Source organism: Watersipora subatra, chromosome 10 (assembly GCF_963576615.1).
Source record: "Watersipora subatra chromosome 10, tzWatSuba1.1, whole genome shotgun sequence".
NCBI lineage: Eukaryota > Metazoa > Bryozoa > Gymnolaemata > Cheilostomatida > Watersiporidae > Watersipora > Watersipora subatra.
Genome location: NC_088717.1, coordinates 23,391,804 through 23,417,069, shown reverse-complemented (window position 1 = coordinate 23,417,069; position 25,266 = coordinate 23,391,804). Strand labels below are relative to the sequence as shown.

Genomic DNA, 25,266 nt, shown 5'->3' with positions numbered 1-25,266 from the left:
CAACTATTTATTACATCATAATATCTGTTTTTGTAAAACTTGGAAAAATCATATGAACAATCTAATATAGCAAGCATTTGTAGCTAGTTCAAACATTTTTTGAGTATTTAGAGTAAATAATGTGATAAAGTCAAGTTTATTTAAAGCATTCAACTTTGTTTTTTGTACTGAATCTATGGAGTTCATCTTTAATCTATGAAATTTGCAAGAGTAAGATTTAACTAAAACTTTAATCAATGTCACAGAGAAGTCAACGTATCTGTCATAAACTTACCTTGTTTAACAGTTGTTTGACAGTAGACTGATGATGCATATCAAAGCATATCAAAGTATATCAGAGTATATTAGAGTATATCAGAGTGTATCAGAGTGTCTCAGAGTATCCCAGAATATATCAAGGTATATCACAGTATATCAAAGTGTATCACAGTGTTTCAAAATATATCAGAGTGCATAAAAGTATATCAGAGTATATAAAGTATATCAGAGTAGATTAGAGTGTATCACAGTATATCAGAGTGTATCAAAGTGTATTAGAGTATATCAGAGTAGATTAAAGTGTATCATAGTATATCAGAGTGCATCAGAGTATTTCAGAGTATATCAGAGTATGTTAGAGGGTTTCAAACTATATTAGAGAGTATCAGAGTATATCAGATTGTATCAGAGTGTAACAGAGTGTAGCAGACCGTATCAGAACATATCAGACCTTGTCTTAACATGTCAAGGCATATCAGAGCGTTAACCTGCACGTGAGATGCTTTAAGATCTAATATTTTCGCATGAATAATTTTGGTCAAAAGTACTATGTAATAGAGCTGTATATGGTGCTAAGTAATAGAGCTGTACATGGTACTAAGTGATAGAGCTGTACATGGTACTAAGTAATAAAGCTGTACATGGTACTAAGTGATAGAGCTGTACATGGTACTAAGTGATAGAGCTGTACATGGTACGAAGTGATAGAGCTGTACATGGTACTCAGTAATAGAGCTGTACATGGTACTAAGTGATAGAGATGTACATGGTACTAAGTGATAGAGCTGTACATGGTACTAAGTGATATAGCTGTACTTGGTACTAAGTGATAGAGCTGTACATGGTACTAAGTGATAGAGCTGTACATGGTACTAAGTAATAGAGCTGTATATGGTACTAAGTGATAGAGCTGTACATGGCACTAAGTAATAGAGCTGTATATGGTACTAAGTAATAGAGTTGTACACGGTACTAAGTAATAGAGCTGTACATGGTACTAAGTAATAGAGCTGTACATGGCACTAAGTAATAGAGCTGTACATGTTAATAAGTAATAGGGCTGTACATGGTACTAAGTGATAGAGCTGTACATGTTACTAAGTGATAGAGCTGTACATGGTACTAAGTGATAGAGCTGTACATGGTACTAAGTGAGAGAGCTGTACATGGTACTAAGTAATAGAGCTGTACATGGTACTAAGTAATAGAGCTGTACATGGTACTAAGTAATAGAGCTGTACATGGTACTAAGTAATAGAGCTGTACATGGTACTAAGTGATAGAGCTGTACATGGTACTAAGTGATAGAGCTGTACATGGTACTAAGTGATAGAGCTGTACATGGTACTAAGTGGTAGAGCTGTACATTGTACTGAGTAATAGAGCTGTACATGGTACTAAGTAATAGAGCTGTACATGGTACTAAGTGATAGAGCTGTACATGGTACTAAGTGATAGAGCTGTACATGGCACTAAGTGATAGAGCTGTACATGTTACTAAGTGATAGAGCTGTACATGGCACTAAGTAATAGAGCTGTACATGGTACTAAGTGATAGAGATGTACATGGTACTAAGTGATAGAGCTGTACATGGTACTAAGTGATAGAGCTGTACATGGTACTAAGTAATAGAGCTGTACATGGTACTAAGTAATAGAGCTGTACATGGTACTAAGTGATAGAGCTGTATATGGTACTAAGTGATAGAGCTGTACATGTTACTAAGTGATAGAGCTGTACATGGTACTAAGTGATAGAGCTGTACATGGCACTAAGTAATAGAGCTGTACATGGTACGAAGTGATAGAGCTGTACACGGTACTAAGTAATAGAGCTGTACATGGTACTAAGTGACAGAGCTGTACATGGTACTAAGTGATAGTGCTGTACATGGTACTAAGTGATAGAGCTGTACATGGCACTAAGTGATAGAGCTGTACATGTTACTAAGTGATAGAGCTGTACATGGTACTAAGTAATAGAGCTGTACATGGTACTAAGTGACAGAGCTGTACATGGTACTAAGTGATAGAGCTGTACATGGCACTAAGTGATAGAGCTGTACATGGTACTAAGTAATAGAGCTGTACATGGTACTAAGTGATAGAGCTGTACACGGTACTAAGTGACACAGCTGTACATGGTACTAAGTGATAGAGCTGTACATGGTACTAAGTGATAGAGCTGTACATGGTACTAAGTAATAGAGCTGTACATGGTACTGAGTAATAGAGCTGTACATGGTACTAAGTGATAGAGCTGTACATGGTACTAAGTAATATAGCTGTACATGGTACTAAGTAATAGAGCTGTACATTGTACTAAGTAATAGAGCTGTACATGGTACTAAGTGATAGAGCTGTACATGGTACTAAGTAATAGAGCTGGACATGGTACTAAGTAATAGAGCTGTACATGGTACTAAGTAATAGAGCTGTACATGGTACTAAGTGAAAGAGCTGAACATGGTACTAAGTGATAGAGCTGTACATGGTACTAAGTGATAGAGCTGGACATGGTACTAAGTAATAGAGCTGTACATGGTACTAAGTAATAGAGCTGTACACGGTACTAAGTGAAAGAGCTGAACATGGTACTAACTGATAGAGCTGTACATGGTACTAAGTAATAGAGCTGTACATGGTACTAAGTAATAGAGCTGTACATGGTACCAAGTGATAGAGCTGTACATGGTACTAAGTGATAGAGCTGTACATGGTACTAAGTGATAGTGCTGTACATGGTACTAAGTGATAGAGCTGTACATGGCACTAAGTAATAGAGCTGTACATGGTACGAAGTGATAGAGCTGTACACGGTACTAAGTAATAGAGCTGTACATGGTACTAAGTGACAGAGCTGTACATGGTACTAAGTGATAGTGCTGTACATGGTACTAAGTGATAGAGCTGTACATGGTACTAAGTAATAGAGCTGTATATGGTACTAAGTAATAGAGTTGTACACGGTACTAAGTAATAGAGCTGTACATGGTACTAAGTAATAGAGCTGTACATGGTATTAAGTAATAGAGCTGTACATGTTAATAAGTAATAGGGCTGTACATGGTACTAAGTGATAGAGCTGTACATGGTACTAAGTGATAGAGCTGTACATGGTACTAAGTGGTAGAGCTGTACATTGTACTGAGTAATAGAGCTGTACATGGTACTAAGTGACAGAGCTGTACATGGTACTAAGTGATAGTGCTGTACATGGTACTAAGTGATAGAGCTGTACATGGCACTAAGTGATAGAGCTGTACATGTTACTAAGTGATAGAGCTGTACATGGTACTAAGTAATAGAGCTGTACATGGTACTAAGTGACAGAGCTGTACATGGTACTAAGTGATAGAGCTGTACATGGCACTAAGTGATAGAGCTGTACATGGTACTAAGTAATAGAGCTGTACATGGTACTAAGTGATAGAGCTGTACACGGTACTAAGTGACACAGCTGTACATGGTACTAAGTGATAGAGCTGTACATGGTACTAAGTGATAGAGCTGTACATGGTACTAAGTAATAGAGTTGTACATGGTACTGAGTAATAGAGCTGTACATGGTACTAAGTGATAGAGCTGTACATGGTACTAAGTAATATAGCTGTACATGGTACTAAGTAATAGAGCTGTACATGGTACTAAGTAATAGAGCTGTACATGGTACTAAGTGATAGAGCTGTACATGGTACTAAGTAATAGAGCTGGACATGGTACTAAGTAATAGAGCTGTACATGGTACTAAGTAATAGAGCTGTACACGGTACTAAGTGAAAGAGCTGAACATGGTACTAAGTGATAGAGCTGTACATGGTACTAAGTGATAGAGCTGTACATGGTACTAAGTAATAGAGCTGTACATGGTACTAAGTGATAGAGCTGTACATGGTACTAAGTAATAGAGCTGTACATGGTACTAAGTGATAGAGCTGTACACGGTACTAAGTAATAGAGCTGTACATGGTACTAAGTGATAGAGCTGTACATGGTACTAAGTGATAGAGCTGTACACGGTACTAAGTAATAGAGCTGTACATGGTACTAAGTGATAGAGCTGTACATGGTACTAAGTGATAGAGCTGTACATGGTACTAAGTGATAGAGCTGTACATGGTACTAAGTGATAGAGTTGTGCTAATCAGCAACAATAACATGATAGTTTGTGATGATCTTTCTGTTAATTTCTTTTTTTTTTCACTCGTAACCACATAATTAGTCCCGTAAGTGCTTAAAGTAAAAATAGTCATGATCCACAATGATGTGAAACCACACTTTGGTATTAGAATTAAAAAACTTACTATTTTGATATTCCATACAAAAAATTTGAAGTAGAGCTGTTTTTGCAAACTGCTTTTTTTCTTGCAGTCAGTGATGAAGACTGTCTATGGTTGTGTTCCATAGAGCTCAGTCAGTTACGAAGGCTGCCTATGGTTGTGTTTCATAGAGCTCAGTCAGTGACCAAAACTGTTTATGGTTGTGTTCCATAGAGCTCAGTCAGTGACCAAAACTGTCTATGGTTGTGTTTCATACAGCTCAGTCAGTGATTAAAACTGTCTATGGTTGTGTTCCATAGAGCTGCCGAAAGATCTCAAAGTGATTTCTGTTTTTTGCCTGTCCCGATTACCTCTCTGGACAGGAACTAAATAGTATTCAGCAGGCAAGAACAAGTCGAGACATGCTGGCATTTCGATCATGTTGCAGCGGCTCGCTGATAGACAGGCTCGTTTATCCTCACCCTCTAGATGCTGCCCGATGCTGTCACTGTAATAGCGCAGTGCTTTTACACGTGTTGTTTTTGGTTGTGTAAAGGCGTGGTCACACGAGCACCGAACCGAACTAAATGACGCAAAGCGATGTCGCTCTCAGCTGTAAAAAGTTCGGCCAAAGACATTTCTAGCCGAAATGAACTATTTTGGTACTGCTCGAAATTTCGTGCCGAACCCTTGCTCTTATTGGCTGGTTAAAATTCTAGAATTCTAGGGAGCACGCGTCACATTTCTTCTTACGTGCGTGTGAGTAAAGTTAAAAATGAAATGGGACGATACTTTTATTTCGTTAAATAAACAACATGAAGCAATTTACGACAAGGTTCACCCAGACTTGTGATTGGGTTGCATAAATGTAAGATGTTGCACTTAAGTTTTACATAAATGTAAGAGAATGGTTGTGATTTTCTTTCGTGTAGAATATAAGTAATGTGTCATATTCATCCTGATGAAGTATCGTTGACTGATTTATTTATGTAACACCACAGTAATATGATAAAGACTGTTTTTGTTTGTTATGTACTCAGCATAAAAAAACATTCATATGTTAATAAAAAATTATAATTGTGTTGCTGGGAAGGGTTACCAAAATCTTTGTATTGAGTGATTTATTTTGAGCAGCTGAACGATCTTCTGATAAATCTGCTGTGTAATTATAATTTATAATTGTTCCTCAAAGTTTTTTGTTTACAATAGAAATATTTAACTCAAATACATAACAACTACTAATGAAACCGTGTCCTGTCTCTATGCGTATGGTACCTAGGAAGCGAAGTGACTTCGGATGCCGTGTGATATGTGCCACGAACCGAACCAGCCTCCGAACCGAACCGATCCTACGTCGGTTCGGTGCTCGTGTGACCACGCCTTAAGGGTGTCCAGTTTACTCTCTCTAAATGCATAGGGGATTGATGGTTTAGTTGGCATTCATACAAAACATGCACAAGTGGCACAGGAGTATATGCATAGTCGGTAGCAGGTTCATACATCCTGACATGATTTGAAGCTTTGGCTTGCAGTATTCTCTATTTGCTATAGATTATAATATCTTATTGACTAATAAACAAAGCTTCTTCACAAGTAATTGACAGAACAACAATGAGACAGAATAAACGACAGAACCTTAGCTAGAGTCCGCCTAGCTCAAGATCTCAAGCTAAAGTGCATCTAGTGCGCGACCTCTAGTTCGAGACCCTGAGCAGCAATCAGGTTTTTTTGTCAATACTAATAAGAAGCATGCCAAATCTGAAGTTTATGCTAACAGTAAATAACAAAAGTAGGAGTTGTTTTTTATTGGCATTGCAGATGTAAGAGATGGATAAAGAGGAAGGTGTAAGTTATGTATCAATTTTCTTCCAGTGGTATCGGTTCGGTCTTGTTTGTGGCTAACGCTAACTTCTTCTTTGTTTTGTTTGTTTGCCCATATATATCAGTTATCTCTATCTGCCTATATACATGTATATCATCTCATCACATATATCCACTTGGCTTAGGTTATGAAACAACTACAAATCAACAAACAGACACTAATTTATGACTCAGTCAACTCATTTAACCAGAATAACATATTGCTACTAGTTTCACAATATTAATAAGGATATAGATTATTCCGTAACAAGGAAAATTCTATATATATTTATATGTATACAACATTGCATTTTTTGTCATTTATACTCACTTCACACTTTAGCGCACAGTCTAATAATATATTAGTAGGCATAAAGGTCGATTGTCCCCGCCACCCTTACCTTGTTTGTACATAAGTATAGAGCAACAGGCTAAACTTCATTCTCACTTTGTGGCAGAATGACAATAAAATAGACCAGGTGTGATGCTCTAAAATGAATCATACCTGCTGTCTGCCTACTTCCTTGTACCAGTCAAGTAAGATTATTATGTTTCCAACAACAACACCCAGATATCTGGCTAAAGCCACTTGAACATTAATTGATTTAGCTTTTGCTCTTCAGTGCAAGTAATTGATTTTGTATTTATTTCCTCCTCGTCTGTTGCCTTTCTTTTTACTTTTTATGAATACCTTAGCAGTTGTTGCTGGTCACCAGAGAGAATGCATTCTGAGGGAGTACCTTCTTCTATACACTTCAAAAATATTTGCACCAGCGATCTGTCTCTAGCTTTGGCTCATCAATGCAGTTTTGTTAGATATCAAATGATATCAAATGGAAAATAGATATGATATTTCGGCTTTATTTTCTGCCAATGAACCTTCAACATTATTTTTGATTAGGTGATTCTTTTCTGTCCATTCGTATAGCTCTATGTTATAAACTGAGTAAAAGAAAGTTTTTTTATTATACTTTTATGTACTGTAAAAAATTTATCTTTTTGTGTGACAAACAAAGAAGCATTTGGTTGGGTCTGACAAGGAGTCTAATAGCGATCAGGAGACAACTCCACGAGTTACAGCGTCCGCAGCTAAAGCCAGGTAAAAGCACTCACAGTCTCTGATAATAAAACTAATGGTAATTATTAGAAGTCAAATAAATATAATTTTACACAATTCAGACTTTTAAAAAAGTTATCAAAAACAATTAATAGGTCTGTAATTAGGAATTTTCTCCACGTCTTCCAAAAGTTTTATAAAATCGGTATACAAAGTTTGAAACTGTTTAAACCAAATACGAGATCTTCTAGAAACTTTTACCATTTTGCATGGTCTGTTCACAAATAAACCAGATTGTGACAGCCCGCTGATGGTGCAATGCAGAAGGGAAGCCTTTCACAAGCTCCTGTCACAAACTGTCATCTAATGTATGTGTCCTTAGTGGACTACATATATGTGAGGAACTAAATGTTAACAACTGCATATTTAGCTTCTTAGTTGATGACCGCAAGCCATTGTCATTCATCATCTGAAATGAAAAGCTGAATCCTCAGCAGCTAAAAAAAATGAATAAAATATTGAAGCTACTTTATTATGCCAAAAACATGCAGTTGTCTTGACCCTCTAAAACGAACATTTACAATTTCAATGGCTCCATGTTCAATAAAATGTGTAGAACCTCTGAAACCTATAAAGAAACAAGCATTCCTCTACAGACTATTCATAATTAGTGGTTGCCAAAGCTCTACTTGTTGCTGTGGTTCCAACCATGCATTGTAAACACGGTGCTAATATACCATATCAACTTGCGATCAAAGTTTGACATCTCCTGAACTCTTTCCTACCTAGTTTTTTGGTGAAATCTATTTTCATCTGTGCCATTTCTTGAAATATATTCTTCTCACTTTTCTGTGTATCAAAATGAGTCTAAACTATACTTTCTTTTAGCTGATCTGCTATCCTCTCAGCTCTTCTTTTCCTTCAAACACAAACGGTATCACCCAATTCCAAAGACTTTCAGTTAAAATTAATATATCTGGATATCTATAAACTTCTGAGATTAAGTGTCATTCTGTAGATTAGAATAATATAAATATAGTATTTGACTAAAGCATTTAAAATGTTATTAATGAATATTTTATATTAACAGTTACAGTTCTTCTTATTATTGTTGTTACCTCATTGGTTTAATCAGAATTCTCAGTTCTAATGATCAGCCCAATGGCTATTAAATATCGAGTTCAATATTATTGAGGAGGATTAACTAGACACCTTACAGAACCAAAAACAACATCTATAAAAGCACTGGCTATTTCAGTGATACGATTAGGCAACATCTAGATGGAGAGGATAAACAAACATATCTATTGGCCAGCCACAGCAACAGGAAGGAAATACTAACATGTCTCGACCTGTTATCGCCTGCTGGAAATATCATCTAAACTGCCGAGAGACTGAGTCTGGTCAGACAAAAACCCGTTGTCCCTAGGGGGACCTGTCACTTGATGTCGCAATGAGAACTTGTCACTATGTGTCACAATGGATATACATGTATGTTTTAAACCTGTCGCTATATCTCCAACTTATTTGCTAAACTGGGATGGTAAACTTTTACTCCTGTTGCCTACAATAAACTGATCTGCCACTAGACTGACAAAGAATCTAGGGAATATATATATTAAAATTAGCTTTATATTAAACTATGTAGAAAGCTTGGGCACTTTATGAATTATAATCTTAACTAAAGTTATCATCATTTTGATAAATTTGTCTGTACTTTTACAATTTCTACTTTACTAGATTTCTATTAAATTCCCCTCTACCATGTGTCTGATACCCGTATCATGTGTCTAATACCCTCTACCATGTGTCTAATACCCTCTACCATGTGTCTGATACCCGTATCATGGGTCTGCTACTCTCTATCATGTGTCTAATACTCTCTACCATGTGTCTGATACCCTGTATCATGGGTTTGCTAATTTCTATCATGTGTCTAATACTCTTTACCATGTGTCTAATACTCTCTATTGTGTCTAATAGTCTGGCAATTGCCATAAACAAATTAACCTATAACGCATATGGAGATCAGATGGCCTCTTATGTAACAATAGCTTTACTACACCATGGTTAATTTAATAAACCACATGTACACTGTTGAACGAAGAAGGTAATGATCTAATATAATTTTTGACGTGATCCAGGAAAGCACTGGCATCGTATCGGAAACCACAAATACAGACCACTGCTAAAACACTTTTGTCAGAGTTCATTTGACGTCACTATATTTTTTATAGAATGACTCACCCATTGTCCGCAAACTGATGCAATAGTGTTCAGTTGCCTTCATCAGTTAGATGGCCATCATATTATGGGGTAGTGTTTATACGTGCTGCCCAGCAGCAAGATGAAATACGCCATCATAAATTAGCTGTAAAGTTTTTTGAATATTGTAGATGGAAAAGTAAAAAAGGGAAAGTTTTCAACTTGAATAGTTTTAAAACTTAATGATGAATTTGCACAAAATTGTAGTGGATTTTCTCAGAAAGATTTCTATCACTTGCGATTGTTTTTTGACGCTTGATGGGACCTGACTGTCAGAATGTTTTACAATTAAACCAACAAAACTTGGTCTCAGTTAAAACACTCAGAAGAAAATACGTGCGAAATGATGTCACTAGTCGCTATTGTTGCCATAACTGATATCGGCTATTGCGTTCAAGTTGCAGCGTTTCTCGTCTCTACCTCGTCTCTTTGCAACTAGTGATGTCATAATCACACTTGCGCTTGATTCAAACATTTGAACGGCAACCAAGTTTTGTAGGTTTTATATTGAAACACAAAGAATGGTAAATGATAGAAAAATGCCAATAATTTTTAATAAAATCAACTAGAATTTTGTGCAAGTCGTCTTTTTTATTTGAAACTTGCAGAATAACCAATAAGAAAATGTGCCAGCGCCTGGAACATTATATAATTTGCTGGCCTTGTGATAGACCCACTTCATCTCATTAACTCTAATTTTGTTGTTGATTTAAATTAAATTAAAACAGTGAAGTTATTGGCACCTATGAAGACTGTAGAATAACTTAATTTATTACTGATGCCATTTGATTTGGCCATGCCATTATTTGTAAACCATTTGATTATAAACTGGGTTTATTTATGTCAGTCAAGTGGCAGATCAGTTTATTGTAAGCATCAGGAGTGAAAGTTTACCATCCCAGTTTAGTAAATGAGTTGGAGATATAGCGACAGGTGCAAAACATATATTCATTGTGATATATAACAACAGGTTCTCATTGTGACATATAGTAACAGGTTCCCGGTGCGACATATAGTTATAATGTAGGTTGCCGTTGTGACATACAGTGACAGGTTCCCGCTGTTATTTCAATATATATTTCAACACATTTTTACAGCAAATACTTTTACACAAGAATTGTCTCTGTTTGTTATGGATGCTGCGTTTACAGAAATTTGTATCTACACAAATATTTTATCATCAATGAAAGCTATATATTGAGGGTAAAATAAAGCTATGCAAATTTTCCAAATTTTTTGTTTTTTTAAACAATTTTATGAAATGCTAATCTGTATCACAAAAATAAAACTACAAAGCGAATGCTATGAAATTAAAAATGCTTCAAGTTTCTTACAGCGATTTTATTATAGTAACTAGTTCGCTGGCAGTCTAACGAGCTGTGAGTGATATGAAAGACTGCCGGAGAGTGTATCACAGTAAATAAATATCTGTACAAGTATTTCAAAAAGATAGAAGATGGTTGATTGGTTCATAGGTTGGGGTGTAAGCGTGTCAAACTGAATTATGGAATTTTGTTTATAGAACTGCTATATCAATCACCAACAGTATGCCGGAAGGATGGACACCAAAGCATGGGATTAATCAGTTCTTATTTTGCAAGTATTTCAAAATGGATTCACGAGAAAAGACAATCCTCAGAAGATTGATAGAATACTGTGAATTGCGTAGCGTTCCACTCAACAATATAACTGCTGTAGCTGGTGATGGTGTATCAGCTATGATTGGTTTTAGTGTATCAAGATTTCTGGTGGCTGGCTAATTCAAGACTGTTTTATTTTTACATTACAAGCAATATATATGTGTATGCAAGTCATCAATGATTCACCATAGTGCCGATTTCAGGTGCAAAGACAACAGCACCAAGAAGCAAACATATTGCCACATTATTGCAATTGTTGACAGTATGATTCAGGTGGCATACTTAAGACCCTGATACACTACATCCCTTACCAATTTTACAAAATTGAAAGCTTACGTAATACAGGTACATAGGCTACAAAGGAGGATATGACAATTTTTTGACAATTCAATAAACATATAAACATATTCCTTCCTTTTCTTCCAAAAGCAGAAATATTCACATGAAACATGCAAGATCTGTTGAGAAGTTCACACAGTACTAACTCAAATTCTGGCTGGACTAAACTAGAAACACTACACACAGTAGATAGCAGAGAGACATCACACACAGTGAATGGCTGAATAACGTCACATTTCAAAATTGAGCAAACAGTGCTGACTGGCTAACTGACTAGTAGATTTACTGGCTAAGCTGACTGACTTAAAACAGGGAATCGTCGTCCTCGTAGTCAAATAATTTCTGTGCCTTCTCAACAGCTCTGATGTTATTCTTTGGGCAGGCAGGGCTTTTGCTAAATGACCGTTGCCCCCACATTTAAAACATGTGCGCCCTTTTGCTGGGCACTTGTGGTTAATCCGTTGCTCTAAACCACAATCACCACAGATTGCTTGTCCCTTGCTGAAACAATTCCTCTTGACTGCATTCATTTCAGATTTCACATCTGGAAGTGTAATCTGCTCTATAGCGACCTTGGCATTTGCTTCTTGCAATAACACAGTAATATCAGTTAGCTTTGATTCCTCAAGTGCGATCAGCTTTGACCTCAGCATTGTGTCCCGCATGCCACGTAGAAATTGTTCCACTAGGTTGACGTCCAGACTACTGGCAAACTCACATTGGCGAGCTGTCCTTTTCAAGCGGCTGACATATTCATTGAGATTCTCACCCGAATTCTGTCTCATCTCTCTGAATGAAAGTCGTTCCACCAGCCAGTGCTTTGACGTACCAAAGTGCTTGCATACAAGGTCAACTAGGCCACTGTATGTCAAATCCTTAGGCTTCTGTGGGGCTGCCAGATCTCGTATTGTATCGTATTGATAGCCTTTCAAGCCCATGAGCAGCATGTGCTGACGAGAGTCTCCCGTAACCTTGTTCACAGCAAAATATATCTCCAACCGCTCCAAATATGACTCAACACTCGTAGAGTTGTCAAATTCTGGCAAATTAGCCATGGCTTTATTATCTGGCATCCTCGTCGCCAATTTAGTGTATCAAGATTTCTGGTGGCTGGCTAATTCAAGACTGTTTTATTTTTACATTACAAGCAATATATATGTGTATGCAAGTCATCAATGATTCACCATAGTGCCGATTTCAGGTGCAAAGACAACAGCACCAAGAAGCAAACATATTGCCACATTATTGCAATTGTTGACAGTATGATTCAGGTGGCATACTTAAGACCTTGATACACTACATTGGTCAGTGCAGAGGGCTCTCAGCCCTACTGAAACAGAAGGTTCCTGACTCTGTTGTTGTTCATTACATTTTGCACTGCAACATTGAGGCAACATGTCATGAGTTCGAACCCTGTACTATGCAATGTTTTTTTTTTCAACATTCAACAGAAGCTTATGAAAAATAGAAGGACACGGTTCTTATTATAATAATCTAGTATCTTGGCAATTCGGATTTGCTGTGAGAGGTCATCATGTGTGTCAATAATGCGAGAGAATAAGTATAATATACTTATTCTCTGCGCATTATGCACAATCACTCAAAAACATGTGAGGTGAATGTTTGGTGAATGTGGTAGTGTGCCGAGCGGTGAAGCCTATAATTGTTGTGAGTTCGAATCTTCTGCAATGTGATCCTTTTCAACGTTGGCGTCAGGCGAATAAAAGGACCGACCACAGCTATTGTTATAGTAGCGGTTGCCAGAAAAAAAACTATAAATGACATCCCAGATTTTCCTATGATTTAATAATTATTTATTTGTTCAACCTTATAGTAAACCTTTATTCTAAATGAATTGCTTTCTAAAGGTATCTTATCTCTACACAAGAGTTCTCTATGTTTGATAAAACATTTTTGGGCCTAGGCATCCTATATTTTATATCCTCTAATTTACCAAATTTTATAGCGTCATGCGATTGGCCGATTGGTCAAAACTGATTACCAGAAATTTATTTATAGAAAATTATGATAAGGAACTAAAAACAAAGCTAGCGCAGCTGCTTGACATGACTGGCTCCTGGCAGTATTCCAGAATTTGCTAGTATATAAGAAGGAATAATGAGCACTGCTGTCATTAGCAGTTCAACCGGCAGTTGAGCAAGTGGGCAGTAAATTCAAATACCGGTAGATCGAAATGAATATGAAGGTGCTCAAAGCAATGTTTTCAGCGTTGGTACTTTTGGTTGTCTTTATGAGCCGCGATTGTCAGGGAAATCCAACGTCACCGACAGAAAGTTCTGCTCAAAATTTGAGCACTAGCTCCTCCGTGCAGGAGAGAATTGTCTCCTCTACAGTCATGCCAATGATGTCAGCGGACCCAACAATGGTAAGGCTTTTATTCTTGTAGGTATCCTAAACTTTATGTATATTTATAGTCACAATAAACTGTATGACATTTCGGTTAGGTCGTTTAGTTATTATAAATATTTGCATATTCACAGTAAGTTTATAATTACTGAATGCAATATCAACTGATATGCTTATATCATAACTTTTAATAAGTTGAAATTGGTTTTATGATGAAGCCTTACATGTGATGGCCTAGGTTATAATGAACCAAGGTTGTGAGAAACATTTGTAATCACCCTCAATGGTTTAGTACAGTGATGGTCTACTATATTTGATGCCATGATTTGATATTAAAACCAATGATGCGATAAATACAATTTTAAATGGCTTACTTGTGATACCACAATGGCCAATTGTCTTATCTACATGTATGTAATAACGAGCATTGTAATGGTCATAGTAGTGTCACCTATATCCTAGTAGTGTCACATATAGTCCTGGCAGTGTCACCTATAATCCTGGTAGTGTCACCAATAGTCCTAGTAGTGTCACCAATAGCCCTGGTAGTGTCACCTATAGTCCCAGTAGTGTCACCTATAGTCCTACTAGTGTCACCTATAGTCCTAGTAGTGTCACCACTAGTCCTGGTAGTGTCACCCTTAGTCCTAGTAGTGTCACCTATTAGTCTTAGTAGTGTCACCTATAATTCCAGTAGTGTCACCAATAGTCCTGGTAGTGTCACCCTTAGTCCTAGTAGTGTCACCTATTAGTCTTAGTAGTGTCACCTATAGTTCCAGTAGTGTCACCAATAGTCCTGGTAGTGTCACTTATAGTCCTAGTAGTGTCACCTATAGTCCTGGTAGTGTCACCTATAATAGATGTGGTTATGTTCACCAGTCATTGTAGTGTCTACCATAGCCAGCTTTGTGTCTAGTAGAGCCAGTGTAGTGATCACCATGGCCTTGAAACACTGCACTTCAACAGGACTGCAAGGGTTCCCTTAATTGTTCAAAACTTTGCTGTGCCGTATCTATCACACTTGAGATTTGAAGGCAGAAGTAGAGTGGAAGTAAAATGAAAGGCACTAGGAAATGTAAATAGTATTGTCAACTTCACCATGGGAACTCTGCAAAATACACTGACAGCATAAAAAGTGAACCGTAAAAATTTTCCTAGACCTTTCTTTATTTTGTTTTTAATAAAAGTTTGGCAGTATCAGTAGTATATGTTTTTATTTATGATTCCAAATTTGGGCAGCAAAAAGCTATAAAGTCAGATTCAAGCTGATGCCACCATTAAATAATAAAAAACACGATTTTATCAGCTGTAAAAAAACTAATTGTTGAGCAGTGGTTTATATTTAGAATATACTAAAATAAAAAACTATAGGTAAGAAGGTAATATGTATAAAAGCCAGAGTTGAAGTAAAGTTCTTCCTTAACATAGTAATTTTTAAAAACTCAGTTGGAAGAGCAAGTCAGCAAGCAGGTCATTTTGACAGCGGTGTTAGAATATTTTGTGGGACAACCATACAGATAACTACAGCCTATATAGAAACTCTTCGGTAGTTGAAACAGACAGCTAAAGTGACAGATGGAAAAATGAAAGATCAGTGATTTTAAAGTTTGCTCAGATGGTGAATGCAGCTGCAGTCCTTATACATTTGTGTAGTTTGCTGTCATAAACCGAGTTTTAATTACAAGCCAGGGTGATGAGAATCCTTTCATTTATAAATGTATATCATTTAGAATCAAATGAATGTTGGCTACGCCAAAGACCATGATATGATGGATGTTCTTACAATGAAAAACATGACCAAAGCTGCCATGAAATTCATCGACATGTATAATGAGCAGAGCGCAATGGACAGTCATGATAGCATGTCTATGATGGAGCCGATGATAGGTACGTTTTTGAACTGGTTAGTCCAATCTGTTTTTAGTCCTCTTTACCTGTTGGTCTGCTTTTATCCATGCAACACACTTCGACATATTTCTCTCTCCCCCTCTCTCTTTACCTTCCACTTCTTTACTTCTTTTCTTTTTTTACCTCTTTTCTTCTTTACCTTTCTCTCACTCTCTCTCACCCTCTCTCGCCCTTTCTCACCCTCTCTCGCCCTTTCTCTTTATCTCTCTCCCTCTTTTCTCTCCCCCTCTCTCTTCGCTCCCTCTCTCACCCTCTCCCTCTCTCACCCTCTCTCTTTCCCTTTCACTTCCACTCTCTCTTTCTCTCTCTCTCTTTCCCTCATTCCCTCTTTTTCCCTCTTTCCCCTCTCTCTCTCTCCCTCTCTCTCCCTCTCTCTCTCTCTCTCTCTCTTTCCCTCATCTCCTTTTTGTCCCTCTTTCCGTTCTCTCTCCCCCTCTCTCTTTACCTTCCACTACTTTACTTCTTTTTTTTTAACCTCTTTTCTTCTTTACCTTTCTCTCTCTCGCCCTCTCTCACCCTCTCTCCCCCTTTCTCGCCCTTTCTCTTTATCTCTTTCCCTCTTTTCTCTCCCCTCTCTCTCTCTTCGCTCCCTCTCTCTCCCTCTCCCTCTCTCACCCTCTCTCTTTCCCTTTCACTTCCACTCTCTCTCTCTCTCTCTCTCTCTCTCTCTCTCTCTCTTTCCCTCATTCCCTCTTTTTCCCTCTTTCCGCTCTCTCTCTCTCCCTCTCCCTCTCTCTCCCTCTCTCTGTCTCTCTTTCCCTCATCTCCTCTTTGTCCCTCTTTCCGTTCTCTCTCTCTCTCTCTCTTCTCTCTGTCGATTCAACGTTTAAACCTTTGAATATTAAAGTTGTTCTGTGATGCAACCATGTCAGCCTTGACATAGCTAGTAGAGAAAGTGTGTAAAAAAATTTTGAAAAAGCAATTTTATTATTCAGATGTGTCGGATGACCCCATGCTAACTGTGGTGAAAAGTGAAAGCGTGGAAAGTATGAGCTTACCAGGTAAGTAATTAATCTGCTTCATGCTGTTGAGTTAATCGAAAAGTTTGTCTTCTGCAGGTAGATATTTTTCCAAACTCTTTTCCTTGTTTGGCACCATCAGAACTTACATTATAAGTAATGAGAGTTATTACAGTAACAACAATTGATAAGTTCAATCAAAATAGCTTTGTTAAAAAAGTTGACACGATTTATAAGCACTCCTCAAATTTTGAAAGATGTAGCATTGGAGTGTAATTTTTACTTTGTGGAATTTATCACAAATATATTGTTCAAAGCTAATTTTGTGACAGTCAAAACATTAGAATCACCATGTTTTTATGCTTTAGATGTTTTTGGAGTTGGTTCCTCTCTGAATCATGAAAACTGTAAAATCTGAACACAGTCGACACCATTTCACTTTGCTAAATTTGTGCAAAGGCATTCGCTGTGAGAACTTGAGTCTACTATAATAAGTTTTGTTTTGAGGTATACATTGAGATACCGTTTCAATAATTCATATAGTGCGACTATAGATCGTTGAAATGGTAGGCTGTGAGGTCGTCGACAGTGAGCAACTCCCAACCCAATTCAAGACTGGAAACATTACACTATGTTTTTGCTATAAAAAGGCTGATTGCGAAGCTTTCAGTTGTACATTTTTGAAAATGAGCTTTAATTGGCATTTAAAAAAATTGATTGATAGAATTTTAGATTGGCTATCGCCCACTGTACTAAAACCTTGCTCATATAACATGATAAAGAATTCTTTCGTAGAGAGGACAACTCTGATTTCAGAGTAGGCACAATTTGTTTGTGCTATAAAACACTAAATAATCTTGACTATAGCAATCAGCCGACTTCTCAATTTAACATACGCTATGTAAAAAATTAGTTGTCTTTAAAGATTACCTGACAGTATTTTAAAATGTAATCACAATATTTTTGTTTTTTAACAATTATTTTTTGGTAATAGAAGAACAAAAACCCAATTTTGGAGACAAAAATCTTTGCAATGCAATAGCATAGATTTATGAATTACAAGATCAAAGTTGATGCATGAATGTGAAATCAAAACGTTTTTGTTGGCCACCATTGTTTACATTTCTCCATTTTGTCACCATGCCAGATTGTTATGGTTACCTAACAAGGTCAAAGCGGATTTAACAAATACTGAAAAAAATGTACGGTGTTTTTATATGTACCGCGTAAAATATTGAGCAGTGACAATAGAGTTACACCAATCCAAGTGCAGACAACTTGTGAAGTACGCTAGTACTTCACAAGTTGTATGCACTTGGATTGGTGTAACTACTACATCCACCATCCTATGTTTCAGTTTATAAACTTTATGTTACTACAACCTACAATTCACTATCCTGACTCCTCCTCAGTACTATTAGATTATCAAATTTTAAAACGCTTTTGTTCAATTCACTCAATAATTCCTGATTTCCGAGTTCTCATTTTTCTTTTAACATGTAATGAAAAACACAATTTTGTTGATGATTACTCATGTCAATATAAATTCATATATACATACAAACCATAACAATTCTTTACGAACAATTAATATTACAGAATTGACAGCCATGGACTACCCCGCTGCTAAATGTGCTCCATATGACCAGGTAATCACATTACCGAATGACAAAACCAATGTACTGCTGAGTCCATCCTGCATTGTAATCAAGCAGTGTGGAGGCTGCTGCGGCGTCGTGGGCACTTCGTGTCGACCAACAAAGACTGAACCGAGGCTAGTCAAGGTGAATATTTTAACGCTCATTTGTAAAACTAATGCTATCCACCTCAACAAAACTCAACAGATAATTATATTTTTGATTATAATAACATACTTTATTTGTGTCTGAAAGTTCTATCGGATTTTATCGGAGAGTATCAGGATTTTTCTATTATTTACAATTAATTTTTATGTTTGAGGTGATCTGACTACCAGAATGTTTCAAGATTAAAATTGACAAATCTTGATCGAAGTTAATTAAGATGTTTATAGTTGCAAAGAGACCAACAGAATAGAGGGGCATAATGCTACAACTATCACCCAATAGCCGATGCCAACTATTGCAATGACAGCAACTAATAACATCATCTTGCACAGTTTTTTTTAGCGTTTTAACCGCAATCACCTCAAACATAAAAAGCAATTGCAAATGATAGAAAAATACCGATAATTTCTGCTAAAATCTACTAAAATTTTGTGTAAGTTTACCTTTAACATGGTATAAAGCCATGAAACCAGCAATTAAAGTGCTTGTATATTCAAGACTATAGTTATATATGGTTCAAGGCTAAAATGTATAAAATTATTGTATGCTCTACAACCAATAATAATTGTGCTGTCAGATCCGCTGATCGCCAATATAACAAAAATTGAAATTTATCAGTCTTCTATTGTAACCAGGTTATGAAATATGTCAACGATAATGGCTTGATGTGGGCACAGACTATGGTTGATGAGATCATGGTGGAAGAGCACAAGGAATGTGACTGTCTCTGCACCATACAAGAACAAGACTGTAATTTAGATAGACATACATACAGTAAGCGTTTAAAACACATCGAATCTCCTTCGCTATAGCCATGTAAGGAAGAGCCTATTAGTACTTTTGTGTTCCGGAATATTCTAAAAAAAAGAGCCATAAATATATCAGTACATGTTATTAGTACATCAGCTGCACAGTATATTTTGACAAGGTTGTTTTTTTGTCCCACCTGCTATTAACTATGGTCTGATATTGTAATCACGCTTAAATAAAACAACATTTATCAATTATAATAATATTTAATATATATTTTGAGTCTTTGAACTACTGAGTAATCGATGTCTAAATATATACGGATTGCAAAACATCAATGCATTCATATTTGTGCATTTACTGTACCCTCACTTCATATATATTTATGATTGCTGTTGTGTTGATAAAATCTTGCACTGCTGCCTAGGTGAATTTGACTGCGCCTGTGAGTGTAAGAATGCAACGCTGGCCTCAACTTGCCAATCCCACGAAAGATGGAACAATGACAACTGCTCTTGTGAGTGTGCGAACGAAAGTAGGTGTGAAGGAGGTAAAGCCTTCAACCGTCAAACATGCAGGTAAATAACAACCAGAATTTAAAACTCACCATTGAAACACGGCGTAGTTCTATCAAACTATTAAAATGTGTAAAAACTTTGTCGTGGCCATGGTTCACTAAAGCTATCGTCATATTGGTTACTTTTTGTGTGGCGAAAGGGTATGACACAAATGGGTTTATTTAGCTTGGCTAAGCATTTCTGTGTACATTGTACGCTGGCAAATATGAACCTTGCATTGAAAAGATCACAAAATCTTAATATCATCAGCTACTGCAGTGGCACATTTTGAGCAAAATCATCTATAAATATAATATGAATATTTAATATATATTAAATATAATTATAAAGATAATAGACAGTATGTGTAGCCTATATATCGTATGAGCGTTTTAGTCAAAAAACATGTGTAATTGTATACCGAAATCATTTTTGCAAGTCAATAAATATATTCGATAATATATACGCTTTGGTATAATAAAAACAGTGTTCATTCATCTGTTTATTTGGAAACCAAATGGGTAGTTAGAAAAAAACTGCCTCGCATTAGAATTGTACTCATGTACTCCAATTTACACTGCATTTGCTCTAACCAGTACACTACTCACCCCCTTGCCTCTCCATAAATTAATTATGCATATAGTGATTACTTGTTATGATCTTTCAGTGCACAGAACTGTCAAACTTGCTAGTAATAATAACAATATCTATCAACAGTACTTAATTAGTAAATATATCAGAAACATTACAAAAAATTCTCTCTACCTCTCTCACCTTTTTCAAGCTTCCATATTTACTACCCCTTCAACTAGTAAGACACAGTTTACCCTTCATTGCATTTCTTTTATCAAAGGTGGAATAAGCTGATTTTTGTTCTGCTATTTATGAAAGCGGCAGCGTCATTTAGCAACACTATAACATGGTAACTGTTTAATTTCTAGATGTGAGAGCATCATCTTCTTATGATACAACTGACAGTGACGATCAGCGAGTAAACCATCCAAGACTTGATGTGATTGGCTACGCATGAGCCAACCTAATAAAACATCTATCGTTAGCATTTGTATATACTGATTACTATTTGTTATTTAAAAATATTTTAAATGTATATATTCTTTTACAATTGTAATAAACACATTGTTGTCTTATTTTATTATGATGATTGAGCAAACTTCGCGTTAAAATAACATTGCGCTCTATGAGTGACAATTAGATATTTAAATTTCCGACAAATATATACTAACAGACAGTGTATGCGCATCATTTGTTTTATTTCAGCACATTTTTAAAATATAGTTTGGTTCCAGTTAGCAAACTCTGTCAACAACAAACTGAACAAAAAACAAGAAGCCTGATAAGTGGGTGATTAACAAATCAACAGTTGGACATTTTCATTCATTAGAAACCATTTTGATGAGCTCATTCGTCAAACTTCGAACAGGATCTGTGATAAATATAATTTATAGTAGCTTTAGGCAGGAAATGATTGCTGATATGTGGACAAAAATCAGTGGGCCAAACGTACGCAACGAGAGTGAGCAAGATATATAACACACGAGATGACCTAATTGTTTCTATTCATGTCTTTGGTATCGACAGCCACTTTGAGCGGCTATCTTCGAGAATATCGTTCCATACTCTCCAGCGCTTGCTGATGCTGCTTCATCGCTGCCTCCTTCACCTGTCTTAGTTCTCCCTCCAGATAGTCTGTTATTCTTTTTCTCAGTAGCATCTGCAAGTAGACAGAATCAGAATGAACCTTTGACACTGTCAATAATATTATATGGGATGACACAGGCAGACCTTCCAACGGGCTGGTTCTTCGTACTTCACATGTGTTTTATAATAATATAATAATTATAATTTACAATAAACATCATATGTGTTTTATAATAATTATTATAATTTACAATATACAATTTGGCGACCTACTCGTTTATTTTCAAGGTCATGTTTATGGAATCCTTTAGACTAAAGAATAATTTATCGCTCTAAGTTGAGATGAATTCGTGACACACAAGTGAGAGACAAGTAGTTGGGAGCGTGTTAATACCTGCTCACATCGAAGCAGAAACTATGGACCAAACTGAGTGCAAAAAATCACTTCAAACAAATTGCAAGAAGCCAGAGGCGTTCAGTTATTTCACACCGCTAGCAGCAGCAAGACTGAACTCATTAACTTGATACAACCACGTCCACTAGTGCTAAACCTTCATGAAAAACCTACAGCATAGCCTATAAGCCCTCTAACAGCGCAATAAAAATCTAGCTGAGGCATGGCTAGGAAGTTCTTGATGTAAAGGTTCAGGAATATTAATTGAACTTGGAAGTAAAAGAAAATTCTCTTCACATGTACTGATGTAGCCTGTTTTCTTATTCAAGAGGACGGGGTATAGCGAAACCCGTCTCAACACTCTCGCTTCAAAAGGGGTCAAGGATGACAAAACGTCAGTCGTTAGCCGCGGTCTGTGGGCATATGCGGCTTGTTGGTAAATGCGGCTAGATACCACAGACGGCTTGTTGGAGGGTTATTTTTTCCTTCCTGAGTCATCTGTTTGTGAGCACAAGCTGCGCGGCTTGAGCATGAGGACTTAAGGTGAAAACACACTAAGCGATACTTAAAGCGATATCGCGCTGCGTGACGTTAATCAGCGCTAGAATTCGCTCAGCGAGCTCATGCTGAGCGATAACGCTAGACTTTCTCTACACAACTTTATCGCTAGCAAGATGCATTTCGATTGGTTGGTTTTTACCAGAATGCAATTTTATGATGGGTAATTATTTCTTATCGATGTTCACCAATGTACAGCAGCGACAATTATTATTAGCTATTTTATTACGATTGAACCATCTTCAGAACGAACACTCAATTCTTCATATATTTAATAAAAGCACTCCCAGCCCTGTACACCATAACAAACCAAAATTACAAAAAATCCGAGTAGAAAACCAACATTTGGAGTCAATCGTTGCGCAGGTTGACCAACTTGAGAATGGTAAATATTTAATATATTAAATATATTAAAGGCTGGTGTGTTTGATAAACTCTATGAAATGACATATGTGGCTGGTGCATATGATAAACTCTACGAAATGACATATTTGGCTGGTGCTTTGATAATGTCACAGATTCTGAGTACTGTATGTAGTATACATGTAGTATAGTAAACAAAGTTATAGTATGACAATAGCTATTGCGCAATGCGCTGATGAATCATACAGTAGTAGTACAGTGGATTATGATTAGCCCTCTATATATGTAAATGTACATGTTTTGATGAGTCATGATCATAAATTTAGAATATTGTTCTATTGCTAGATTTTTCCTGAATGAATTTTCTAGAATAATTATAAGGATGTATAAATAGCCTGACTGCAGCTAATACAGTTCATAACAATTCAGTTTACAGTGTACATGTCTACAAGTCAGCAATAAAGGATTATTTTATGCTCTCACAGCAATCTTCGGCATATTATTATATAGACACTATATTACTTACACATAGTTAGCTGCAATATTACACCCGGACGTCTTAACTCTTAGCCTTGTGCAGACATCAGGATACAATCACAACACCAGATATCTCGAACCTGTCACATTGCATCACCACTTTGTGACAGATAAACTCTATGAAATGACATATGTGGCTGGTGCGTTTGATAAACTCTATGAAATGACACATGTGGCTGGTGCGTTTAATAAACTTTATGAAATGACATATGTGACTGATGTGTTTGATAAACTCTATGAAATGACATATGTGGCTGGTGTGTTTGATAAACTCTATGAAATGACACATGTGACTGATGTGTTTGATAAACTCTATGAAATGACACATGTGGCTGGTGCGTTTAATAAACTCTATGAAATGACATATGTGACTGATGTGTTTGATAAACTTTATGAAATGACATATGTGACTGATGTGTTTGATAAACTCTATGAAATGACACATGTGGCTGGTGCGTTTGATAAACTCTATGAAATGACATATGTGACTGATGTGTTTGATAAACTCTATGAAATGACACATGTGGCTGGTGCGTTTGATAAACTCTATGAAATGACAGATGTGGCTGGTGCGTTTAATGGCTGTAATTATCCTAGGACACTTATATTTCGCTAGTATTTAGTTTCGTGAGTGGCATACAGAGTAAAATTTTACTGCAACTTAATTTCGCAACTCTGATGAGTGCGAAAATATGATGTGAAAATAAATGCAGTGGAACAAAAATAATTATATTCCTCAGGTTCGGTTCGCCAGTAAGAAAATTTTTTCATTTTGGGACTAGTTTGTAATTGTGAACCGCAGGTAGAATTGTATGGCCGAGATCGATAATGCAATGTGATCGCTTGCTGCCATTTGTTTCTTGGACTACTGTAGAATGGAATTTAATTACGCTGAAAATTTTAACGTTTTTGTCACAATTTAGCTTGTTTTTATATTAACGTATTTTAATTTTAATGATCAACGGTGTTGTGTATAGGTATTAATTTTAACAGTTTCCCAAACACTCAACTGCTGCTAATAATTGCTGAACATCTTTATTACAGTAATTACAAGTTGTATACAAATACATACATGATACAGCTGCTAGTAATACTACAGATACTAGCACAGTGCGTAGTTATTATAACTTCTCTTCCTTTTTTATTAGTGTTATTTATCAGAGCAAACTCTTTCTCTATTGCCTAATCTTCTGAATCATTAAAAGTTATTGAAGAGGTGTCAGTGGTAAATCCAAACCTTTTTAGAGCCATGCTGCTTGTGTAGTACTGTGAGTGTCAGCGTGTCTTATTTTCTTTCAACACGCGGTGCTCACTGCATTGATTGATGTCCCCAACAAACAATAACGCTACTAATGCGTGTGCATTGACATCAAATTCTTATCATTATAAATCATTTTTAATGGGAAAATAATCATAATTAATTGCAAAATAATAACGTAATAAATTTTGAGAGTCAAATTATTTTGTTGGTTTATATTTTAACGATGCTATAGTGGTCGTTAAAAGCGTTAAAATAAATGTCGTTATAAAATTCCATTCTACAGTATCAATGAACAAAGCTATTTAATTCCGCGTTTTCGCTCGTTCATTATGATAGTTTAGTTTCGTTCATGAAATTCTCGCGAGAGGATGACTCCTCGAAAACGCGAAAGTTAGATGAGGCGAATACATAAGTGTCCTAGGGTATTTTAAGTTTTTGGGAAATTAACAGGTTAACAAAACTATATCCTG

At 36.4% G+C, this 25,266-nt stretch overlaps 3 protein-coding genes across 3 annotated transcripts in view; 1 reads left to right on the top strand and 2 right to left on the bottom strand.

Annotated features, from left to right (window-relative positions):
* Nucleotides 1–11,908: 11,908 nt before the first annotated feature.
* Nucleotides 11,909–12,751, bottom strand: LOC137406894 (uncharacterized). Its single transcript, XM_068093496.1, has one exon. The coding sequence runs from the start codon at nt 12,749–12,751 to the stop codon at nt 11,909–11,911; it is 843 nt and encodes a 280-aa protein (XP_067949597.1).
* Nucleotides 12,752–13,830: 1,079 nt separating this feature from the next.
* On the top strand, nt 13,831–21,276 carry LOC137407411 (platelet-derived growth factor C-like). Its single transcript, XM_068094061.1, has 7 exons — nt 13,831–14,064; nt 15,776–15,932; nt 16,889–16,954; nt 18,512–18,696; nt 19,353–19,491; nt 19,895–20,045; nt 20,966–21,276. The coding sequence occupies exons 1-7, from the start codon at nt 13,873–13,875 to the stop codon at nt 20,988–20,990; spliced, it is 915 nt and encodes a 304-aa protein (XP_067950162.1). The 5' UTR covers nt 13,831–13,872; the 3' UTR covers nt 20,991–21,276.
* The window catches only part of LOC137407412 (tafazzin-like), a 23,062-nt gene continuing 19,072 nt past the window's right edge, over nt 21,277–25,266 (bottom strand). The window contains exon 7 of the mRNA XM_068094062.1: nt 21,277–21,756. Coding sequence (XP_067950163.1) covers nt 21,637–21,756 — 120 coding nt within the window. The 3' untranslated portion in view covers nt 21,277–21,636. The remainder of the gene's footprint in view (nt 21,757–25,266) is intronic.

What these genes read in the sequence shown, in the direction of transcription:
- LOC137406894 (XM_068093496.1), bottom strand. Translation starts at nt 12,751, where the DNA reads ATGCCAGATAATAAAGCCATGGCTAATTTGCCAGAATTTGACAACTCT.
- LOC137407411 (XM_068094061.1), top strand. Translation starts at nt 13,873, where the DNA reads ATGAATATGAAGGTGCTCAAAGCAATGTTTTCAGCGTTGGTACTTTTG. An exon ending in GGAAAGTATGAGCTTACCAG is followed by an intron (nt 16,955 to 18,511) that starts GTAAGTAATTAA and finishes TTAATATTACAG; the next exon opens with AATTGACAGCCATGGACTAC. An exon ending in TTTAGATAGACATACATACA is followed by an intron (nt 19,492 to 19,894) that starts GTAAGCGTTTAA and finishes ACTGCTGCCTAG; the next exon opens with GTGAATTTGACTGCGCCTGT.